The 17,504-nt window shown below is 41.5% G+C and overlaps 2 protein-coding genes across 3 annotated transcripts in view; one reads left to right on the top strand and one right to left on the bottom strand.

Annotated features, from left to right (window-relative positions):
- Positions 1-11,095, top strand: part of LIPC (lipase C, hepatic type) — a 60,077-nt gene extending 48,982 nt beyond the window's left edge. Inside the window, exons 5-9 of the mRNA XM_086757683.1 lie at positions 424-657; positions 3,560-3,802; positions 6,947-7,067; positions 7,377-7,595; positions 9,734-11,095. Coding sequence (XP_086613809.1) covers positions 424-657; positions 3,560-3,802; positions 6,947-7,067; positions 7,377-7,595; positions 9,734-9,839 — 923 coding nt within the window. The 3' untranslated portion in view covers positions 9,840-11,095. The remainder of the gene's footprint in view (positions 1-423; positions 658-3,559; positions 3,803-6,946; positions 7,068-7,376; positions 7,596-9,733) is intronic.
- A 2,968-nt stretch (positions 11,096-14,063) lies between these two features.
- ADAM10 (ADAM metallopeptidase domain 10) overlaps positions 14,064-17,504 on the bottom strand; it is a 52,272-nt gene continuing 48,831 nt past the window's right edge. For both annotated transcript variants that reach the window (XM_086757681.1, XM_086757682.1), the window contains exons 15-16: positions 16,814-16,940; positions 14,064-16,343 (exon numbers count right to left, since the gene is read on the bottom strand). In XM_086757681.1, the coding sequence (XP_086613807.1) occupies positions 16,249-16,343; positions 16,814-16,940 (222 nt within the window). In that variant the 3' untranslated portion in view covers positions 14,064-16,248. The remainder of the gene's footprint in view (positions 16,344-16,813; positions 16,941-17,504) is intronic.

Genomic DNA, 17,504 nt, shown 5'->3' with positions numbered 1-17,504 from the left:
ATAAAGTTCCAGGTCCAAAATGTGGGCTAAAAGTCAACCTTGTTGTGGGACTGGTGTCTTTTAAAGGGCCTCTGAAATGCATGACCTCTGGAGTATGAAAGAACAAAATTAAGTAAACATCTCTCAAGTGACAAAGCAGTGGCAAGCACGGTTTGTCTACAACAAACACCTCTATCTCTGGGCCCGTGTCCTTGTGCATGCAGCAGCTACTGTGTATTACAGCGCCCGTGTTTACTTTACATTTTGGTCTAACCACGTACCCTCTGCAGGACCAGCGTTCCCAGCATTGTTTCTATCAGTGAAAGACCTTGTAACGGCCGGGGGCTGCCTGGTTTTAAATATTTATCACAGGCTTTTCTCATCACAGTAAAAGAACAGCCCATCTGCACCGCATCACCACTGGATTATTTGCATTTATTGCAGGCCTTGACCCTGCCGGTCCCTTGTTTGAAGGAATGTCACCAACAGACCGTTTATCTCCAGATGATGCAAACTTTGTAGATGCAATTCATACTTTCACCAAGCAGCACATGGGTCTCAGCGTTGGCATCAAGCAGCCCGTGGCTCATTTTGACTTTTATCCCAACGGAGGCACCTTCCAGCCTGGCTGTCACATCATGCACGTGTATAACCACATTGCACAATACGGGATCACCGGTAAGAACCGACGGCGCAAAACAGGAAGCCGCATTCTCTGGGAAACTTTTACATATTTCTGTGGTCTTAAACAGCGTCTAATGGGAGTATAATCTCTCATGATATGCAAGGAAATTTCTTTTCTAGAAATAGGTTAGCTGATTTTTACAGGTATTGAGTTCAAACTGTTCTTACTGACTCCAGTAAGGAACCTGGCTGCCTAGCACTTCTGAAAATGAGGCCACGAGCATCCTGCTGTCACGCACTTCTGAATAATTTCAAAAGGTATTTGCTTTAGCAGTAGAGGAAATGAGAAAACTTATTCTAATTAAGGCAGATCCATCTAGTGTGCAATTAATTACTTCAAATCAAATAAAACACAGGGCTGTACGACTCACCTCCTTAGTTCACCTTTCCCCAGCTCCCCGTCCTTCAGCTGCGCAGATGATGCTCTCTCTAGGACCTGCCAGCCAGTGTTCCATTTTAGGTTTTATATATAGAAGCTTCTTTCCAATGTACCTAAACATAAATGTACAGAGAAACTGATGCAACACACCGAAAAAAAAAGGTACTGATGCACAGTCACAACCAGAACTGTTCACTGAAAAACCCCAAAAGAGTACAGTACACCCAGCATACTGCATTGCAAAAATATTTGCCCCCACCCCTCCCTCTTCCCAGGCTTAACTTCAAGTATCTCTACCTCCTTCTCCCCAGAGCAGCACAGGGGCGATGAGGGTTACGGTCAGTTCATCACTTGTCGCTTTGCGCCCCTCCTTCCTCCTCGGGGAAAGAACTCCTCGCATTCCTCCCCTGCTCCAGCGTGGGGTCCCTCCCACGGGCCACAGTCCTTTGTGAAACTGCTCCGGCGTGGGTCATCTCTTCCACGGGGTGCAGCCCCTCCAGAACGGCTGCCCCAGCGAGGCCTCCACGGGCCACAGCCTCCTTCAAGCTTCCACCTGCTCCGGCGTGGGGTCCTCCCCGGGCTGCAGGGGGATCTCTGCCCCTCCGTGGACCTCCCCGGGCTGCAGGGGGATCTCTGCTCCTCCGTGGGCTCCCCAGGCTGCAGGGGGATCTCTGCTCCTCCGTGGGCTCCCCGGGCTGCAGGGGGATCTCTGCTCCTCTGTGGGCTCCCCAGGCTGCAGGGGGATCTCTACTGGCAGTGACTTTACTCTTCCTTCTTCACTGCCGTTGGTGTCTGCAGCCGTTCCTCTCACAGAAATCCTTCACAACGGGCTGGCAGACGCCTCTCAGGTTCCCTTCACATCTCATCTCCTCTCCACTTCTCTCAGCCGGGCCGAGTTGGGCCCAGTCACCGCCCGGCGGGAGGCCAGAGGGTGAGGCCTGCAAGGCCCACAAGGCTCGCGCCTCCCCCTCTCTGCCCCTGCTTCTGCTTCTTCACCCCTTTTTAAAAAAAAAAATGTTCCTCTTCTTAAATATGTTATGGCAGAGGCATTATCAGGGAACATTCTGCTACCAATTGGCTCGGCCCTGGCCAGCAGCGGGTCCGCCCTAGGCCCGGCCGAGTCCACCGGACAAAGGGGAAACTTCCAGCAGCTTCTTGCAGGAGCTGCCACCTTGGCCCCCCCGCTCCACTACACAAACCCAACACAGTCAACTACCGTCACACTACCTAAAAGTAGGCTTTACTTTGTTAGCAGATAATTCCTGACAAATTTGAAATCAAGCATCAGCTAGAAAGCTTATCAGCGAAGACATAAAAACAGCACATCGTGATATATCCCAATTACACAAAAGAACTTTTGTAATTTGATGACACTTAAAGAAGAAAGATTTTTAACTTTTTGTGAAAGTAGATCTATATATTTAATAATTTTAATATACTTAATACTTTTTTTGCTCCTTTTCCTCAGTAGTAGCTGCAAATAAAATTCAATTCATCATGAGAGTTTGTCGCTCTGACAGGGACAAAATACAGCATTACTGCGTAGGCATCTGTTGTAGTTCAGCCCTGATCGGGACCAGACTGCACAGTCTTTCTCTCGCTCCCCCCACCCTCCGAGAGAACAGGGGGGGATGATATAAGGAAAAACGGCTCGAGGTTTGAGATAAGGACAGGGAGAAATCCTTAAAGTTACCGTCACGGGCAAAACAGACTCAACTTGGGGAAAAGTACATCCAGACGCCTCTCAGGATCCTTTTTACATCTTATTCACATCTCATCTCCTCTCCATTCCTTGCAGCCAGGCCGGGCCGAGTTGGGCCCAGTCGCCGCACGGCGGGAGGCCAGAGGGTGAGGCCTGCAAGGCCCACAAGGCTCGTGCCTCGCCCTCTCTGCCCCTGCTTCATATTTTCTCTTCCCTCTTTTTTCTGTTTTCCCCTTCTTAAACATGTTATTGCAGAGGCGTTATCAGGGAACATTCTGCTACCAATTGGCTCGGCCCTGGCCAGCAGCGGGTCCGCCCTAGGCCCGGCCGAGTCCACCGGACAAAGGGGAGCAACTTTGAGCAGTTTCCTACAGCAGCTGCCACCTTAGGCCCCCCCTCACTAAACAAAACCAGAACAGCATACAAAAGACAACAGTGTTCAACCATCCAGAAGGAGACTGCCATCTTTAATGTGGCAGGATCTGAAAGACTGCATATAACCTCCTATTGACCAAAACAGCCAGGAAAATGAAATAAAGGTTCATATTCACAGTCTTAACCGGTCGAGCTAGAGAAGTTCAAGCAGCAAAGTATTCCATTTTATTATCATGTGGTTTCAGCCAGACTATTTGGGTGGTCCTAAAAGTAAAGTTGCTACAGTGTATGATTTCCGAGGCAAAATCATGATGTTTTAGTAGTAAAGGGGGTGGAGAGGGGAACAATAACATGTTTATAGTTGGTTACTGTACTAATCTGCAGTTGAAATGGTGAAGAGGAAAAAGGCATGCCAAATTTTCCTGTTTGCATTTTTTCAGGCATCACCCAAACGGTGAAATGTGCCCATGAGAGGTCAGTTCACTTGTTCATCGACTCTCTGCTTCACCAGGATAAGCAAAGCACAGCGTACTGGTGCAACGACATCAACACTTTCAACAAAGGAATGTGCCTCAGCTGTAGAAAGAACCGCTGCAACACGCTGGGCTACAACATCAGGGAGGAAAGGCTCCCAAAAAGCAGGCGACTCTTTTTGAAAACAAGAGCACATATGCCTTTCAAAGGTTTGTGGGAACACCCGTTACAGTCTCCAAATTGATCATAACATGTCAGAATGAGCCCAAGCTCAGATCCTGTTTACTCATTTAGTAAAGCTTACAAAAACTCAGGGAATAATCAATTTACTGAGAATCCCAGTAGGCCATCTTGATGCCCTTTCATCAGGATCCTGACTCTCAGTATTTCTGTGGGGAAAAAAGCCTGCCACAGGCTAACCGTGGATCCGAGGCCTCAGGGATGCTTCGGGGCCGGGTCTGCAGGATTTTCCTAGAACTGGCCTGTGCGAGTTTGTTATAACTTATGCAGGCGTACAGCCAAGCCAAAAAAGCAGCATAATTGCTCTGGGAGGCCTGTAAAGCCTCCTGTTCCAAGTCTGCCCAAATTTTATCTGCAATTAGCCTACAAGATGATATATAAATTATTACTGTTCAAACAATAGATAGACAACAGAATAGCACAACTTTTACAGGGCAGAACTGTAGCACTGAAATAAAGTGATTGGTACTCTAGCTTTATCTCCATTACAGTACTTTATCGAGAGCACAAAGTAACAATCTTCTAAGCTCAGGAGACAATCAATGTGGTTTCTTGCACGTTATTACCAGAAAGAGGGGCAGCAGTCTAACAGGGAAGCGGGGCCTATCTGCCAGTCTCCGTTACAAAATGGCCCGGGCCTGGCTGTGGGCTGCTCGCGGCTCGGCTATCAGAGGGCCCACGAGACAACGGACATGCATTTTAAAGCGAGAACAAGCAGGACTGTGGGGGATGAATGGCAGGGACACGCTTCTTCCAAGTGACTTTCGGTGCAGGGACCTTTGGCGCGTGGCCCTGGCATGGATGCTCAAGGGCTTTCCACTCCCAAGGAGAAATGTTTAAAAATGCCGTTTGCATTACACATCTTGTTTCCCCACAGTGCCCAGTACTCAACTGCAATATCAGATTTTTGAAAAATTCAGGTATTTTAAAAATAATTTTGGAAGCCTTCCACTAACGCAGCTCTAAAGTACACGGTGATGACTCCAGAGGGGTCTGCTCAGCCCTGACTGGTACTCAGAGCTGCTGGATCTCTTCCTATACTTTTTAAAAAGCCTCAGGAGGCCACCTGAAGTAGATTTCAAAATTCTAGAGGCCGTGTCTAGTTCCCAATGTAATTCTGCTACAGTACAGTCAGGTCGCTGTCAGAAGCAGGAAAGCGAATTGCTCTGAGGACGCGGCATCTGCCACCACCTCACTTGGGCACAGAAACGTGATCCCTGTGTTGGGTTCTTCTCTGGACACGGAGACAGTTTCAGCTTGTGGTAAAATATCTGTCTTACTGGCTTTGATTTCAATTTGAAACACATTGCATTTTTATGCTTGGAACTGGTTTTGCTTCAAAAAACCGTCCCCGATGCATACGCAGATATCAGTGCCCTAGACAATGCTTTCCTTTCACAAAAGTTCCCAAACAAGGCGGCAACTGTGGGAGGGTGCGTACAAAGTCATCTTTGTAATGCTCTTAAAAAAAAAAAAAAATGTTTGAAGATCATGTGAGAAGCCCAAACAGAAGAAATTTCAAACTCAGCATTACACTTCACAATCCTCTGCATCTTCATGAAATCTGACATTTCAAGTTAATGGCATTATATTCTGGAGTGTTTGTTAAGCCAGTTCAAACAAAAAATAATTGTTAAAAGAAGTTAACATTTCTAATACTGCTGTGATGGGACCCTGAGTCAGAGATTTTTATATGAATACGCTCACCTTTTTCCTTAAAGTGAGCATCATAACTACAGCAAAAGCCTAGGCTTTAGCAGAACATAGAATAGAACAAACAGTTTTTACAGAGGGAAAACTCAGGGAAAGACAGGATAGTAATAAAAGTGATCTGTAAAAAAGCCTCTCTGCCTGCTTTCTCCTCATGAGGTTTGCAGAAAAAAATCAGCTATTTTGTCTTCTACTGAGTGACACCTTCGCAAAAGAAAATATATTGTTCACTAACGTACAGTCACTATGAAACAACAAAAATATCGTTTTTCTAGCAAATACCTTCCATTGTGAACACTCAGAGCTGCACATAACAACAAAAAAAAACCTACCTGTGCATATACATAAAAAGATTCCTCCCTTAGCAGAGTGGTGGAGCCGTTCTCGGGTATAGCGAAGCCTGAAGTGGGTGAGGAGGGGGATTGAGGAAAGAGCATCTTTCTACCCAAAAACTAGGCTGCAATAACATTTACCAGGACAGTTTTCCATGTGTAGCTTGACTAGATTGCACGGACATATACAACATGACTAATTCTTCCAAATACTCTTAATGGAAATTACTCAGGACTTTCTTAATGAACACCTACACCTATCACTTTGTCGAGAAGGTGGCTGGGAGAATCACCAGACAGATCAGGACACTCAAATCTCACTGACAATATCCGCCTGCATATGGCCTCTAACTGCATGGGCTTTGGTTTTGTTTTGTTTTTCATTACTTACTAAACGTCAGACTGCTCACTGATGAGTTCTTAGGCATTCTTCATTCTGGCAATATTGAGTTCAGAGGCTTTCCTAAACACTGTTCTTCCAGAAACCCACCAAATCTCGAAGTATTAATGACATCTTTTATAGCAATGTGCTTGAACAAAGTGATATTGTTAACGGATGCGCATTAGGCACAATGTGTCATTATGCGGTCCAGGAAAACTGGCGAGTCATCTGTTTTCCAGGGCAATTTTCTAGCCGATCGGAGAAGCCGCCTGACCACATTGTGCAAGGTCTTCAATCTGTGTCATACATCTGTAGTCATGTCCAGTCATGAGGATTGGTCTGGTGATTAGATAGAGGGTTTGCTGGAAGTACAAACAACTGAGCTTCCGAAAAGCTGGCATGTTTCCCACGGAAGCATGTTTTATCCTACAAAGGGAACTCAGCCCAGGTTACCTTTTTTCTTCCTCCTTTTAAATAGAGCAGCAGGGCCCCAAACCCTACAGGATCGCAGAGCACAGCAACAATCAGAAAAAAAATGATGATGTTTTAATTGCAACAAATTTGTTTTAAAAGTAAAATGGAATACCAATCATGTTTCTGCTCTGAAAGGAAAAATTCTTTTGCCTGAGAAATCTATTGCTTCTTTGACCATTAATTTTGTCCACTTTGCAAACTGTTCCTTTCTCCAGTCTACCATTATCAGTTCAAGATCCACTTCGTGAATGAAGTCCAAGGCAAGCAGATAGAGCCAACTTTTACCATCTCTCTGACGGGCACTAAGGAGGATGCTAAAAACCTGCCCGTCACGCTGTGAGTATTGCTACGACGTGTCACTGCACAAGTGAGAGACAAGGCGCCAGCTTGTAATACCGCACCACGTGCGTAATCTTGCCGAGAGTGAAATGGTTTAGGACAGCTCAGTGAAGATGAACTGGAAATTGTCCTCTCTTCACCTGTCTCCCCTCAAAGTCACAAACTTTTAAAATTTTTTGCATTTAAAAAATTCTACAAAACAAACATCGTAATCTTGGAAGTTTCCCTGAACATTAAGTATCCTGTGCTCTTCAGTTCGTATCCATAATAATTAAGACAGCGTTATTCTGGTTTTGTTTTCTGCAGCGTTGAAGGTATTAATGGGAATAAAACCAGCTCTTTTCTCATCACCCTGGACACTGATATTGGTGAGCTAATAATGATCAAGTTCAAATGGGAAGGAACCGCAGTTTGGGAAAATATCTGGGACACAGTTCAAACCATAATACCATGGACAAAAGGCACCCGTCGACCGGGACTTATAGTGAAGACAATAAGAGTGAAAGCAGGGGAAACACAGCAGAAGTAAGTGTTGTGAAGCCACTGTTTCTCTCTAGTAACCCCACAGGTGTTTGGCACACGGGTTATCCTAGCTCCAACACAAGCATCCGAGTCCCAGCACTCACACCAAGGGTGAATTTACACAGGTACAACTTCTGGCTTTCCCCTCTCCCCTTCCATCAGATCAGGCTGCATGATTTTTAAGTGACTTACAGAATTTCTTTTTTCTCAAGTCAGAAATGAATAGTGGGAAACGTTCTGGCTCACCACGGCCGCTCATCTGAGTTTAAGGCACAGTAACGTTGGGTGATTCTGTCGATACGTGGGAATAGAGGAGGAGTCAGCACACAGAACAAAGGCAGAATTTTAACAAGTTCTGCAGGGCAATTTTTCGACACAATTAATGACAAGAACTGACGACAACTTGTTACTTATTTTTAGAATGTGATTATTTCACTCCAAAAGGATCACACCTAATTTCAAAGAAACAAGATACTACCCAATACAAATATTGACTTCAACATTAAGACTATGAAAAGCTCAAATTCCTACTTACAAAATATATGCCAAATCTTAATTATTTGGCTTTCAATACCTACTTCATAGAGAAACTCAGCATCAGCATTCTTGAAAGTCCTCATGAGAAGGATCACATGCAGAACTGCACAGTCATCTGATTATTCATTGAAGTTAAGGGTTTTATCATAAAATTCCTTTGTTTTGGTCTCGTTCATTTAAGAGCCAGTCTGGTGTCTGATAGTTGATCATGAATTACTGCGCTGTGCGGGCTGTGTGAGAGGCTCCTGGGGTGATAAACTGTGGAAGCAATGTTTCAACTGCAGGCATTTGGAAATTTCTGTAGTGGGCAAACAGGATGCGAGCAGTCCTGGAAAACAAAAAGACTGGCTGTACTCCTACGTACCACACTTTCACTGGTATTTGACAGTAATTTTTGCACTCTGGTTGTGCTTTTTTTCTATAGTATGCAGTCAGTGATGTCCATTTTGTCAGCTGAACTCTGAAGTAGCATCAGAGTGCAGTTTTCTGGAGGAAAAAAAAAGATTGTGAATGCACACTGAAGTCTGTTTCTTTGTTCTGATGTGTTTGTTTGCTGGTTTGGGTTTTTTTTTTGGGGGGGGGGGGGAGGTGGGTGTTCTTTTTTTCTTTTTCCTCTGCTGATTGCTTTGAAACTGGATCACCAAGTCTGAGTGGCCTTGTTCTCTACGTACAGCAATGCTAACAACACTTTTGAAACTGCTTATTCGCACAGAGAAACTTCAGCCAGGAAACAGAATAACAAAACTTGTAGTGATTCCCACTGCTTTAATCCTTTGAGGAGTTTTAGCTGGGCAGTTCCAGTAAGGTTAATGAGAAAAGCATGTCTTACCTCGTTAACTGTGGTTCAGTCTTCGAAGGCGATTTTTCCTTGCTACAGCCTCTTTGGTACCAGCACCAGTTACAACTACCGCAGACTTCCTGTGGAACAACACCTATTGGCAGAGCTGCATCTCCTTGACACCGACACAAAAAAAAAATTAGACAATGTAAAGAGACATTGTCATAAGATAATCTGTGTGTGCTGGAGGGCGGAGGAGGGATCATATCTTCTTGGGTTTTGTCCCCATGAAAATGTATTTTGTAGGTATTTTCACCTCCTAGCATTAGGCCATTAGAAGAAAAAAAAAAAAAATCTGTAAATCTGCTCTTTTAAAATTGATGATCCCAAATCAGTACTGACCTAGCTGCCAAAGCAAATTAAAACATAATATACATTGCAAATTAGAGCACTCTGTTTAAATACAGATTTTTGTACCGACAAAGTATGAAGGCTGTGAAAGGATTACGACAGGTACACTCATTTTTCTAACCAGAAAACTCCTGTCCAATACAGCTGTGTCGATAACCTGGCACAAGCCAGTTACTCCTGATGTGCCACTACAGAAATCTTAGGAAATGGGTAACTGACATTTATACCGACAAAAAATGATGCTGGTGTCTTCAGGTACCCAACGCTCCTCACAAGTTTGTTGGCTGCAAGAGAAATGGGAGTTTGTGTCAGGATTTTAATGGATATTGATTACGTGCTGGTTTTTTTTTCTGTGCAATGGCTTTTCACAGGAAGGGAAACGACGTTGTGCTTACAGGCTGTGTTTTCTTTCTAGAATGACATTTTGTTCTCAAAGCATTGACAACCTTCATCTTCATCCAGCCCAAGAGAAAACATTTGTGAGGTGTGAAGATCGCTTTCGGAGAAAAAACAGAAAATGAACAAGAACACAAAACCAACTACTCACCAAAATATATTCAAAATACCATAGATTTAGTAAAATATTTTAAAAATACATAGCTATACTAAATTTAGAGTACCCTGACAGTTTCACAGGCGGTGAAGATGATACCTTAAAGGAGTTTAGCTTTTGTGATGCAACGGTAAGCTGAAATATGTGCTTTGTTCATCTGTAAGCCTCCTCTCAAAGGGATCAATGAGCAATTTCACCAATGGCAACTGTCAATTTTAAATTGTTTAAAGTTGTAATAAACACCAGCTCACTACAAATAAAAATATTAGCATTTGAAAGAATCATTGCCATATGCCTTTGAAAAATTTCATTTTGTTGGATGTAAGGGAAAAAAGGAGCCTCATTTCCCATTAAACACTCTGAAACATTAGAAGTGACTACTATTAGTTAAGCCTTTCCTAAATTAGTTCCTAATGAAGTTATTAGTTAAATAATTAATAGAAGAAAATATTTCCCAACAGGTAACATTGTTAACAAAGAGTTTGAACTTTTTACTTCGTGACATTCAAAAACTAAAAGTAATCTCCACACCCAGGATGCGTGAGCTCTCCATCACAACCACGTGACAAGGCAAATAACTGTCACCTAAAACGCTACACAAAACTTTGTCCTACTGGAAAATGCTTTGCTGTGTCACTATTTTAATTAAAGTACTGACTTGCATTACTAGTAATTTAACTATTTTAATGATGCTTAGTATACTACACACAATTCTAGCACAACTAAGTTCAGTTAAACTTTTGCATTAAACTAGTTTTTTACCTGTTCACGTAAGGCCTGAGATTTTAGATTTTTAAATCACTGTGTAGCAGATTTCAGCATGATTTGAAACTGCAGGAATGAAAACGGTAGAACTCTCAAACATCTTCAGTTTGAGTTTATAAACTCAAACATACACAATCCCCTTGTTTCCTGTGTCAAAATATAAGCTACGTGAAGAAATGTTATAGAATCATAGAATCACAGAATGGTTTGAGTTGGAAGGGCCCTTCAAAGCCCACCCAGTCCAACCCCCCTGCCAGGAGCAGGGACATCTCCAACCAGATCAGGTTGCTCAGAGCCCCGGCCAACCTGGCCTGGAACGTTTCCAGGGAAATTGTCTCCAGTTATTTTTATTTTATGGTTGGTGCATACTGAAATAGAAATCACTATGTACATCAGAGTATTTCATTTGTCACTTTGTAACACTAAGCAAAAGATTCATTAAAAATTACGTTTCTACAATTCTGTATTCTGAACGTAATTTGTTTTGAATGTTCTCTAAATGGAAAAAAAATGTGCAAGATAGTCCTAAGGCCTGGAGCAAAGCGTATTTTCCACGCCAAGGTATTGCAGGGAAATTGGAATAAAAAATACAGATGTTACCAGGATTAAAGCGAGATTCACTCGAAAAGCATGACAAATGGACAAGTTGAGCAGAACTGCAATTCCGCAAGCAATGTACAGTGATCAAACGTTGAATGCAGTCACCTTTGCCAACCGTTCATAATATTAACTTCTAACTTTTAAAAGCTGTTTTCAATAAATACCACTCCTTTCAACAGACAGGAACATTCAATACAGAAAGGCTGACTGAATTCGATGGGAACCAAAGCATACTTACTTTTCAAATGAGAGTGGTTGTCCCTCCTGAGTACCAAAAAATCAGAAGCCGCTTGGAGTAGCATCTTGATTAGGAGAAATATTTCTAGATTTAGAAACAAACTCCATGTAAATGAATCTTTAGCTCTGCACTGAAAACAAAGGTTTGTGCTTTAAGGGATTTTGCTTGATGAAGCAAATTGCTTTTTCAAACACAAAAAGTATTCCCGCCTTCTATGTTAAAAAAATTAAAATTGGAGTAATTCCATGCTTCAGGTTTCTATCCATCATAGTTAAGTTTCCTAACATAATTATTTTATTAAAGCTCTTGTATAAAAAACACAGAACACATTACAACCACTCACCTAAATACAATATCTGGAAGTCAAATCAGGAACACACAGAAGAGGGAAATTTCAGCAATAACTATCCCTGAAAGAGTTCGATGAGCACCAAGCTTTTTCAAATGATGGTTGGGTTTTTGGCTTTTTTGTTGTTGTTTTGGGTTTTTTACATTTGTAGTAGCTATAATCCACTGGAGAGAATAAATTGCTAGAGACCCAGTGACAGCATTTTTCGGGGCATAAAGTTAAAACGGACTGTGTCCTGAAGAACGACAAAGAACGAATGACAGTGTGGCCTTTTCAGTTTTCCAAAGCACGGTGAAAAAGGAGAGACAGACGTACGTGTGTGTGGCTGACACAAATCATGCATCTCCCTAGATTGTTTCTAGAATTCCATGTTTAGGGTTTTGTTTAGAAAATACTTGTCTATTTACAGAAGACTTGAAATACTGTCACTGGAACTGCACCTACAACCTTGGTTTTGGCCAGCTTTCTAAGGTAGGAACTTTGTAAGCTTCCTGAACCAAATCCTACCCCTGCTCCTCAAAAAAGGCTTTGGTCAGAAGGTACTGCGGGATGATGGAGCAAGAGACAAGGGCTAGAAAAGAACAGGCCTGTGCTGCTTCTCCAGTGCAGACACTACAATATTAGTGCTTTGTTACACCTGAAAAAAAAAAAAGCACTGGAGAGTTGGCTTTTAATGAGGTTTGTATGATGTCAAACATACATAGTCATGGCCCTTTCAAGTCATAATTTTGCTGTAGTTACACATCCTAATACACTTAGAAACACATTAGCCATTAAAACTGGTATTTCTTTCACGTTAGTATCACGTACTAGGTAAAAAGGCCCATAAAGGGATCTAAACCTTTTAGGAGAAACAAGCTTGAAAGCATTCGTTCAGGAAAAGCAGGTGGCAAAAAGGTCGGAGATGTCTACAGCGTGCTGAAGCTCCAGTAGTGGGGATGCTGCAGTCTGGGTACTTCTAAAGATTCTGTGGGGGGAACCAAGACATTCTCCAGTTAGACTGAAACAAGCTAGAGTATCTTCAGATAAGACAATCTGAAAAGTTTTTAAAAGTCAAATAGGAAAATTAAAAGAACATTCCATATTTGAACTCTCGCAGATATGAAGATACTTATTCTACCGCTGCCAGAGCAAGCCCAGCTTTAAAGCGATGAAATGACTTCTGTCCTCTTAATCACCTCTCTGTGATAATGAGCCTCCAATACTCAGGAGTAAAAATCTCCTCCTTCCCTTTTGTGTGTTTTTCCTGGAAGCAATATTGAACCATTAAGTAAAAGAGAAATGAGAAAAATTACCACTATTTAGGTGCTCATTTGTTTCTTCCGAACACACTTGAAAATATACACAAAATTTGTATTTTAGATGCTTCGGCGTTATTTCTACCCCTCTGGTTTGCGTTCCTAGGCAGAAATATAAGTGCACCCACCACCAAATCCATCAGGCACCTCCGACACCGATTTGCAGAAAGGCTCCGCTCCAAGTCATCTTTAATACCTTCTACCCTGACAGTGCTGGTTAGCTGCAAGGGAAAGCATGTCTATAAAAAAAAAGTTATGGGAAAATAAAGTAACATTTAAAAAAGGTAGCGCAAGGAAGGAACTAACTCTGAATGTGCTTTGATTACATCAAAGCGTACGCTGCTCCGTTCGGGAAACGGATGTCCAAGCAGGCTGCTCGCAAACAGCCCCAAGGATGAAAGACCAGCGGGCAGGGCTTGGCTTTTGAAAGCACTCTTACATTAAATCAACCGCACAACACAGGCGAAAACAGAGAGCCCCAGCTTTGCAGCTCCAAAGCACCTTGCAATCAGCAAATCTGCGCCTTCTGAAAGCCTGATCCTTCAGGTGTGCATCCAGAGTAACGCACGTTAACTCCAGTATTCCTCTTCAGAAATCTATTTATTTCGGAAGGCGTCGTTCAGTAGCTATGGTGCCCGGCTGGAACACCCACCAGAAACTAGCTGCCGTTTTGAAGATAAAAAGAAAGCTTTATTCCTGTGATCATACAAGTAATTTAAAGGTAATTTTAAGGCCTTTCCTTAAAAAGGTTACACAAAGCCACTCACTCTTGCATGTCACTGCATGATGTTAAAACTGGGAGGTGCGCTTTGAAGGGGTGAAGACAGCAGGATTACTGTTTGGCACAGCAGCCCGTTCCCAGCGACAGCCAGAAAGGAAGAAGTAGAAGTTGTGTATTCCTTTTTGCTTTCAGGGTTCAGAAAGTAAATGGATCTTCAGAAGGTGATTTCATCAAGTCTATTTATTAATGCATTTCAAGTTTCAAAAAAACCTTACATATCTCTGCACAATACTTTATTTTTTGCATTTTTAGTAAAAATTTCCAAAGTGAACAAAAAAGATACTGTATAAAACACAGTGGACATGAGACCGACAGTAGTATTTCATTTCATTGTCTTGAACTTTCTTTCGCTTTTACCACATCTTGACTTGCAGTGGAGAGTTCAGTGCACATTTCTGTTTTCAGAAAACATTTAACTTAGACTCAAAATAAAATAGGGCAGCATTCGTCTGCCAAAATCCTACCACAGGATAACATTACAGGCAAAAAATTTACATGTTCCAAAGTCTACCACACTCAAGAAGTTGCTAAGAACTCTTGCCGAAGAAAAGTCACCATTTTAGAAATGCAAGCCCACTTCCAATCTTTGCACGGTTGCAAAGCAAATGTATTTAAAATGACTGAAAAGCAACTACATACACTTCTAACCAGTTAAGATCATTTAGAATTATTTATAGAGTCTATTGGGCTCGGGGTTTCATGTACAAAATTTGTCTCTAAACCATGTACAAAAAACTGTATTTTGAAAAAGTTACCACATACTGTACAAGTTTACAAGGAAGAGATTCCATTATATTCTGTAACATTTTTGGCCTTGCTGGCTTGCATCACATTATGAGAATGATTGTGTAAACCTTATACTCTTAAGAAAAAAAAACAAAAGAAAAAACACAAACCAAAAGGAAGCCTGTCCAACCCTTAGTAAATTTTCTTCTAAGCAAAGCCAGGAAAATTATAACCACTTGTGTCTTTAATCCGCTTGGTGCTTTTGGAAAACAAGCAATAAATATATCACAAGCTTAAACATTTTGTAATGCCCCCTTTCGTCTCCTGCATAGCAGTAAGCACCTTAAGACATCTTTTGTTTCCGCTTTCAAAAACGCCAATTCTGTACATTCGTAATAAAAACTTTGGAATGGGACACTGTGCTGTTGAACTTCACTACAGTTAGAAAAGGTAGGAAACCCGGTAGTCCTAGCTGCGACTTTAACTCTGCCCCAGCAGCTGGGCAAATCGCTCTACTTTAGTGGTTATCAATCAACAGTATCATGCTGAAAAGTTATCCAAATATCTGATAAATTAAAAAAGAAAATAAAAAACCTACACCTTTTCTTTCTTTCCACATCCCTCAGAACACAAACTTAATGATCGCACTGTAAGAACATCTGAACAGTCCAAATAAGTTCGTCGCAATCTTTAAAACAAGCTGAATAACAGGCAGAAATTTCTAATAAAGCATGGAAATAGTTCAGCTAACTATTCGTTATTTAACTGAATAATCAGACAAATGAAAAATATTTATGCCGAGCTACACGAAATCAGACACACAAAACATTTTGGAAACATTCTGGCATTTGCAGAGTTTGCAGAACACCTGTTTATCTCTGAAGGACCAGTCCATCTTGTATGCTATGTCTTAGCAGCTGTTTGATAAAGATGAAATGAGTACTTGAAACAACTTTGATCACGATAAAAAAAGCTTGATTTGATTCAGAATTGCTGTGTAAAGCATCACAGGATCCTTGACCATTACACACCATCATCCTCTGTTATCCTGAGTATGTCAATTAAACAGTAATTTCTTCATTAAGAGCGGAAGAGTTTTATAATACAAAGAAACATCCATATTGCAATTCTCGTGTTTACAATTGCCCACAAGGACGGGTGGACGTTAGAAATACATCTCTGCATATAACAACGTATATACATGGACAGGTGGTGTCTCCAATGCTGAGGTGGTCTCGCTTCCTAGCCTTGTCTGGCAGTTGAAAAATAGAATTTTTTTTTTCAAATCTCGAGTAAAAGTTTTACTACAGCCGTATTTGCCTGCCAAGTGAAGAAAATGCAGCAATGAAGAGCACAGAACGGGGAAAGAATCATGATACTGTAGAACTTTGTACCACTGAATTAAAAATATGCAAGAAAAACTTTTCTTCTTTTTGAGCTGGAAGATTCGCTCATTAAAAATTAATGATTTCCACTTGCTTTGAGGGCATATCATGCTTTTTTTTTTTTTTCCCTCTTCGATTTTTCAGAGTTATACAGGGGACAATGACTTGTTGGGTTTTCTTTGGAGTGAGTTTTCCCATTGTAGGCACTAGGAAGAACCAAGGCAAAAAGCTGCAGTCAGCGTCTCATATGTCCCATCTGATAACTCTCTCGGGGCCGTTGCCGCTGTGGGGGCTGAGTGGTTTGTGGTGGTCTCCTCCTTTTTAAAGTGCCTGTTTCAAAGAAAGGTACACATCATTAAGATGAATTTTAAAAAAGAAATTGTTTCCAGAAAAGTTGCCCTAGCCACGCAAATTTCTTGCAGTACCTACTTTTCTGATTTAGACCTGCAAGACCTTAAACAGATCATTAACTGCATGGAGTATTTAGAGAATACTTTTTGTTATCTCAACAGTCGTTCCCTCAACAGGTCGATTCTTACGAAATGTAGCATGGAATAGGAAATAAGAGGAACTCTGACTCAGAAGAAGTCTTCAAAGCTTTCTCTTGACATGCATATTATGTTATAGGAAAACAAGGCACGAGTTACATTTTTGTGAATTGTTTTACCGGCATGAATCCCCTTTGTAGTTTCACAGTGCCAGACTAAGAACTCTAGGTTGGGACACCTGGATTTCCCTTTAGAACAAACCAGTTGAGGATAAAACATTTCTCTAGAAATTTAATTCCCTGGCGTACTCACCTGGAAGTGGTTTATGAGGAGGCAACTTTGGATTACTGCTGGGAGTATGAACGCTGCATATCTTAATGAAACCAGCCATCAACATGATCAAGGCAATTCCCATCAGCAAGACTGCCCACCAATAAGCCTAAAACCATAAAAAACAAAAAACAAAAAAAAAAACACTACAATTTTTGGAGAGGCTGGCACATGTGCACAAGAGACAGGGGTCATTGAATATGGCTTTCCTTTGCCTTTTAAAAGTCATCAAAAAGCTGTTCTGAAACATCACTTAGAAGACCGTAACATTTTAAAAACATCCCCAAAGTTCTTACATAAAAAAACCTCAAATACTTCAGATTCATTCTATTATCAGAAGAGTATTTCACAGAAGATACTCTACAACAGAGCTATCTAAGCCTGAAACAATCAAGAGCTTACGCAAAACTGACTATGCAGCTCTGTAATGGTGTTCCACTGTAGCTCTCCTCCTGGTCTATTATTAGGAGAGTGTCATCTAGGGCAATAAAAATAAGAAATGCTAGGGATCAACATATTTAGTTCCTTAAAAGAAATCAGAGCATTCAAATACGAAGAGTTACAACAGGAAAACCCAATAAATTAAAAATGTGAATATCAGCACCAAGACAGTGGAGTGAACAGAGGTATTAACAAATAAATAAGGAAATATTTTGTGTTATTTATTTGTTTC

The sequence above is a fragment of the Chlamydotis macqueenii genome, chromosome 12 (genome assembly GCF_036417535.1).
Source record: "Chlamydotis macqueenii isolate bChlMac1 chromosome 12, bChlMac1.mat, whole genome shotgun sequence".
NCBI classification, from domain to species: domain Eukaryota; kingdom Metazoa; phylum Chordata; class Aves; order Otidiformes; family Otididae; genus Chlamydotis; species Chlamydotis macqueenii.
Note: the sequence above shows the minus strand (reverse complement) of the source record. Positions and strands in the feature narration are given on the sequence as shown.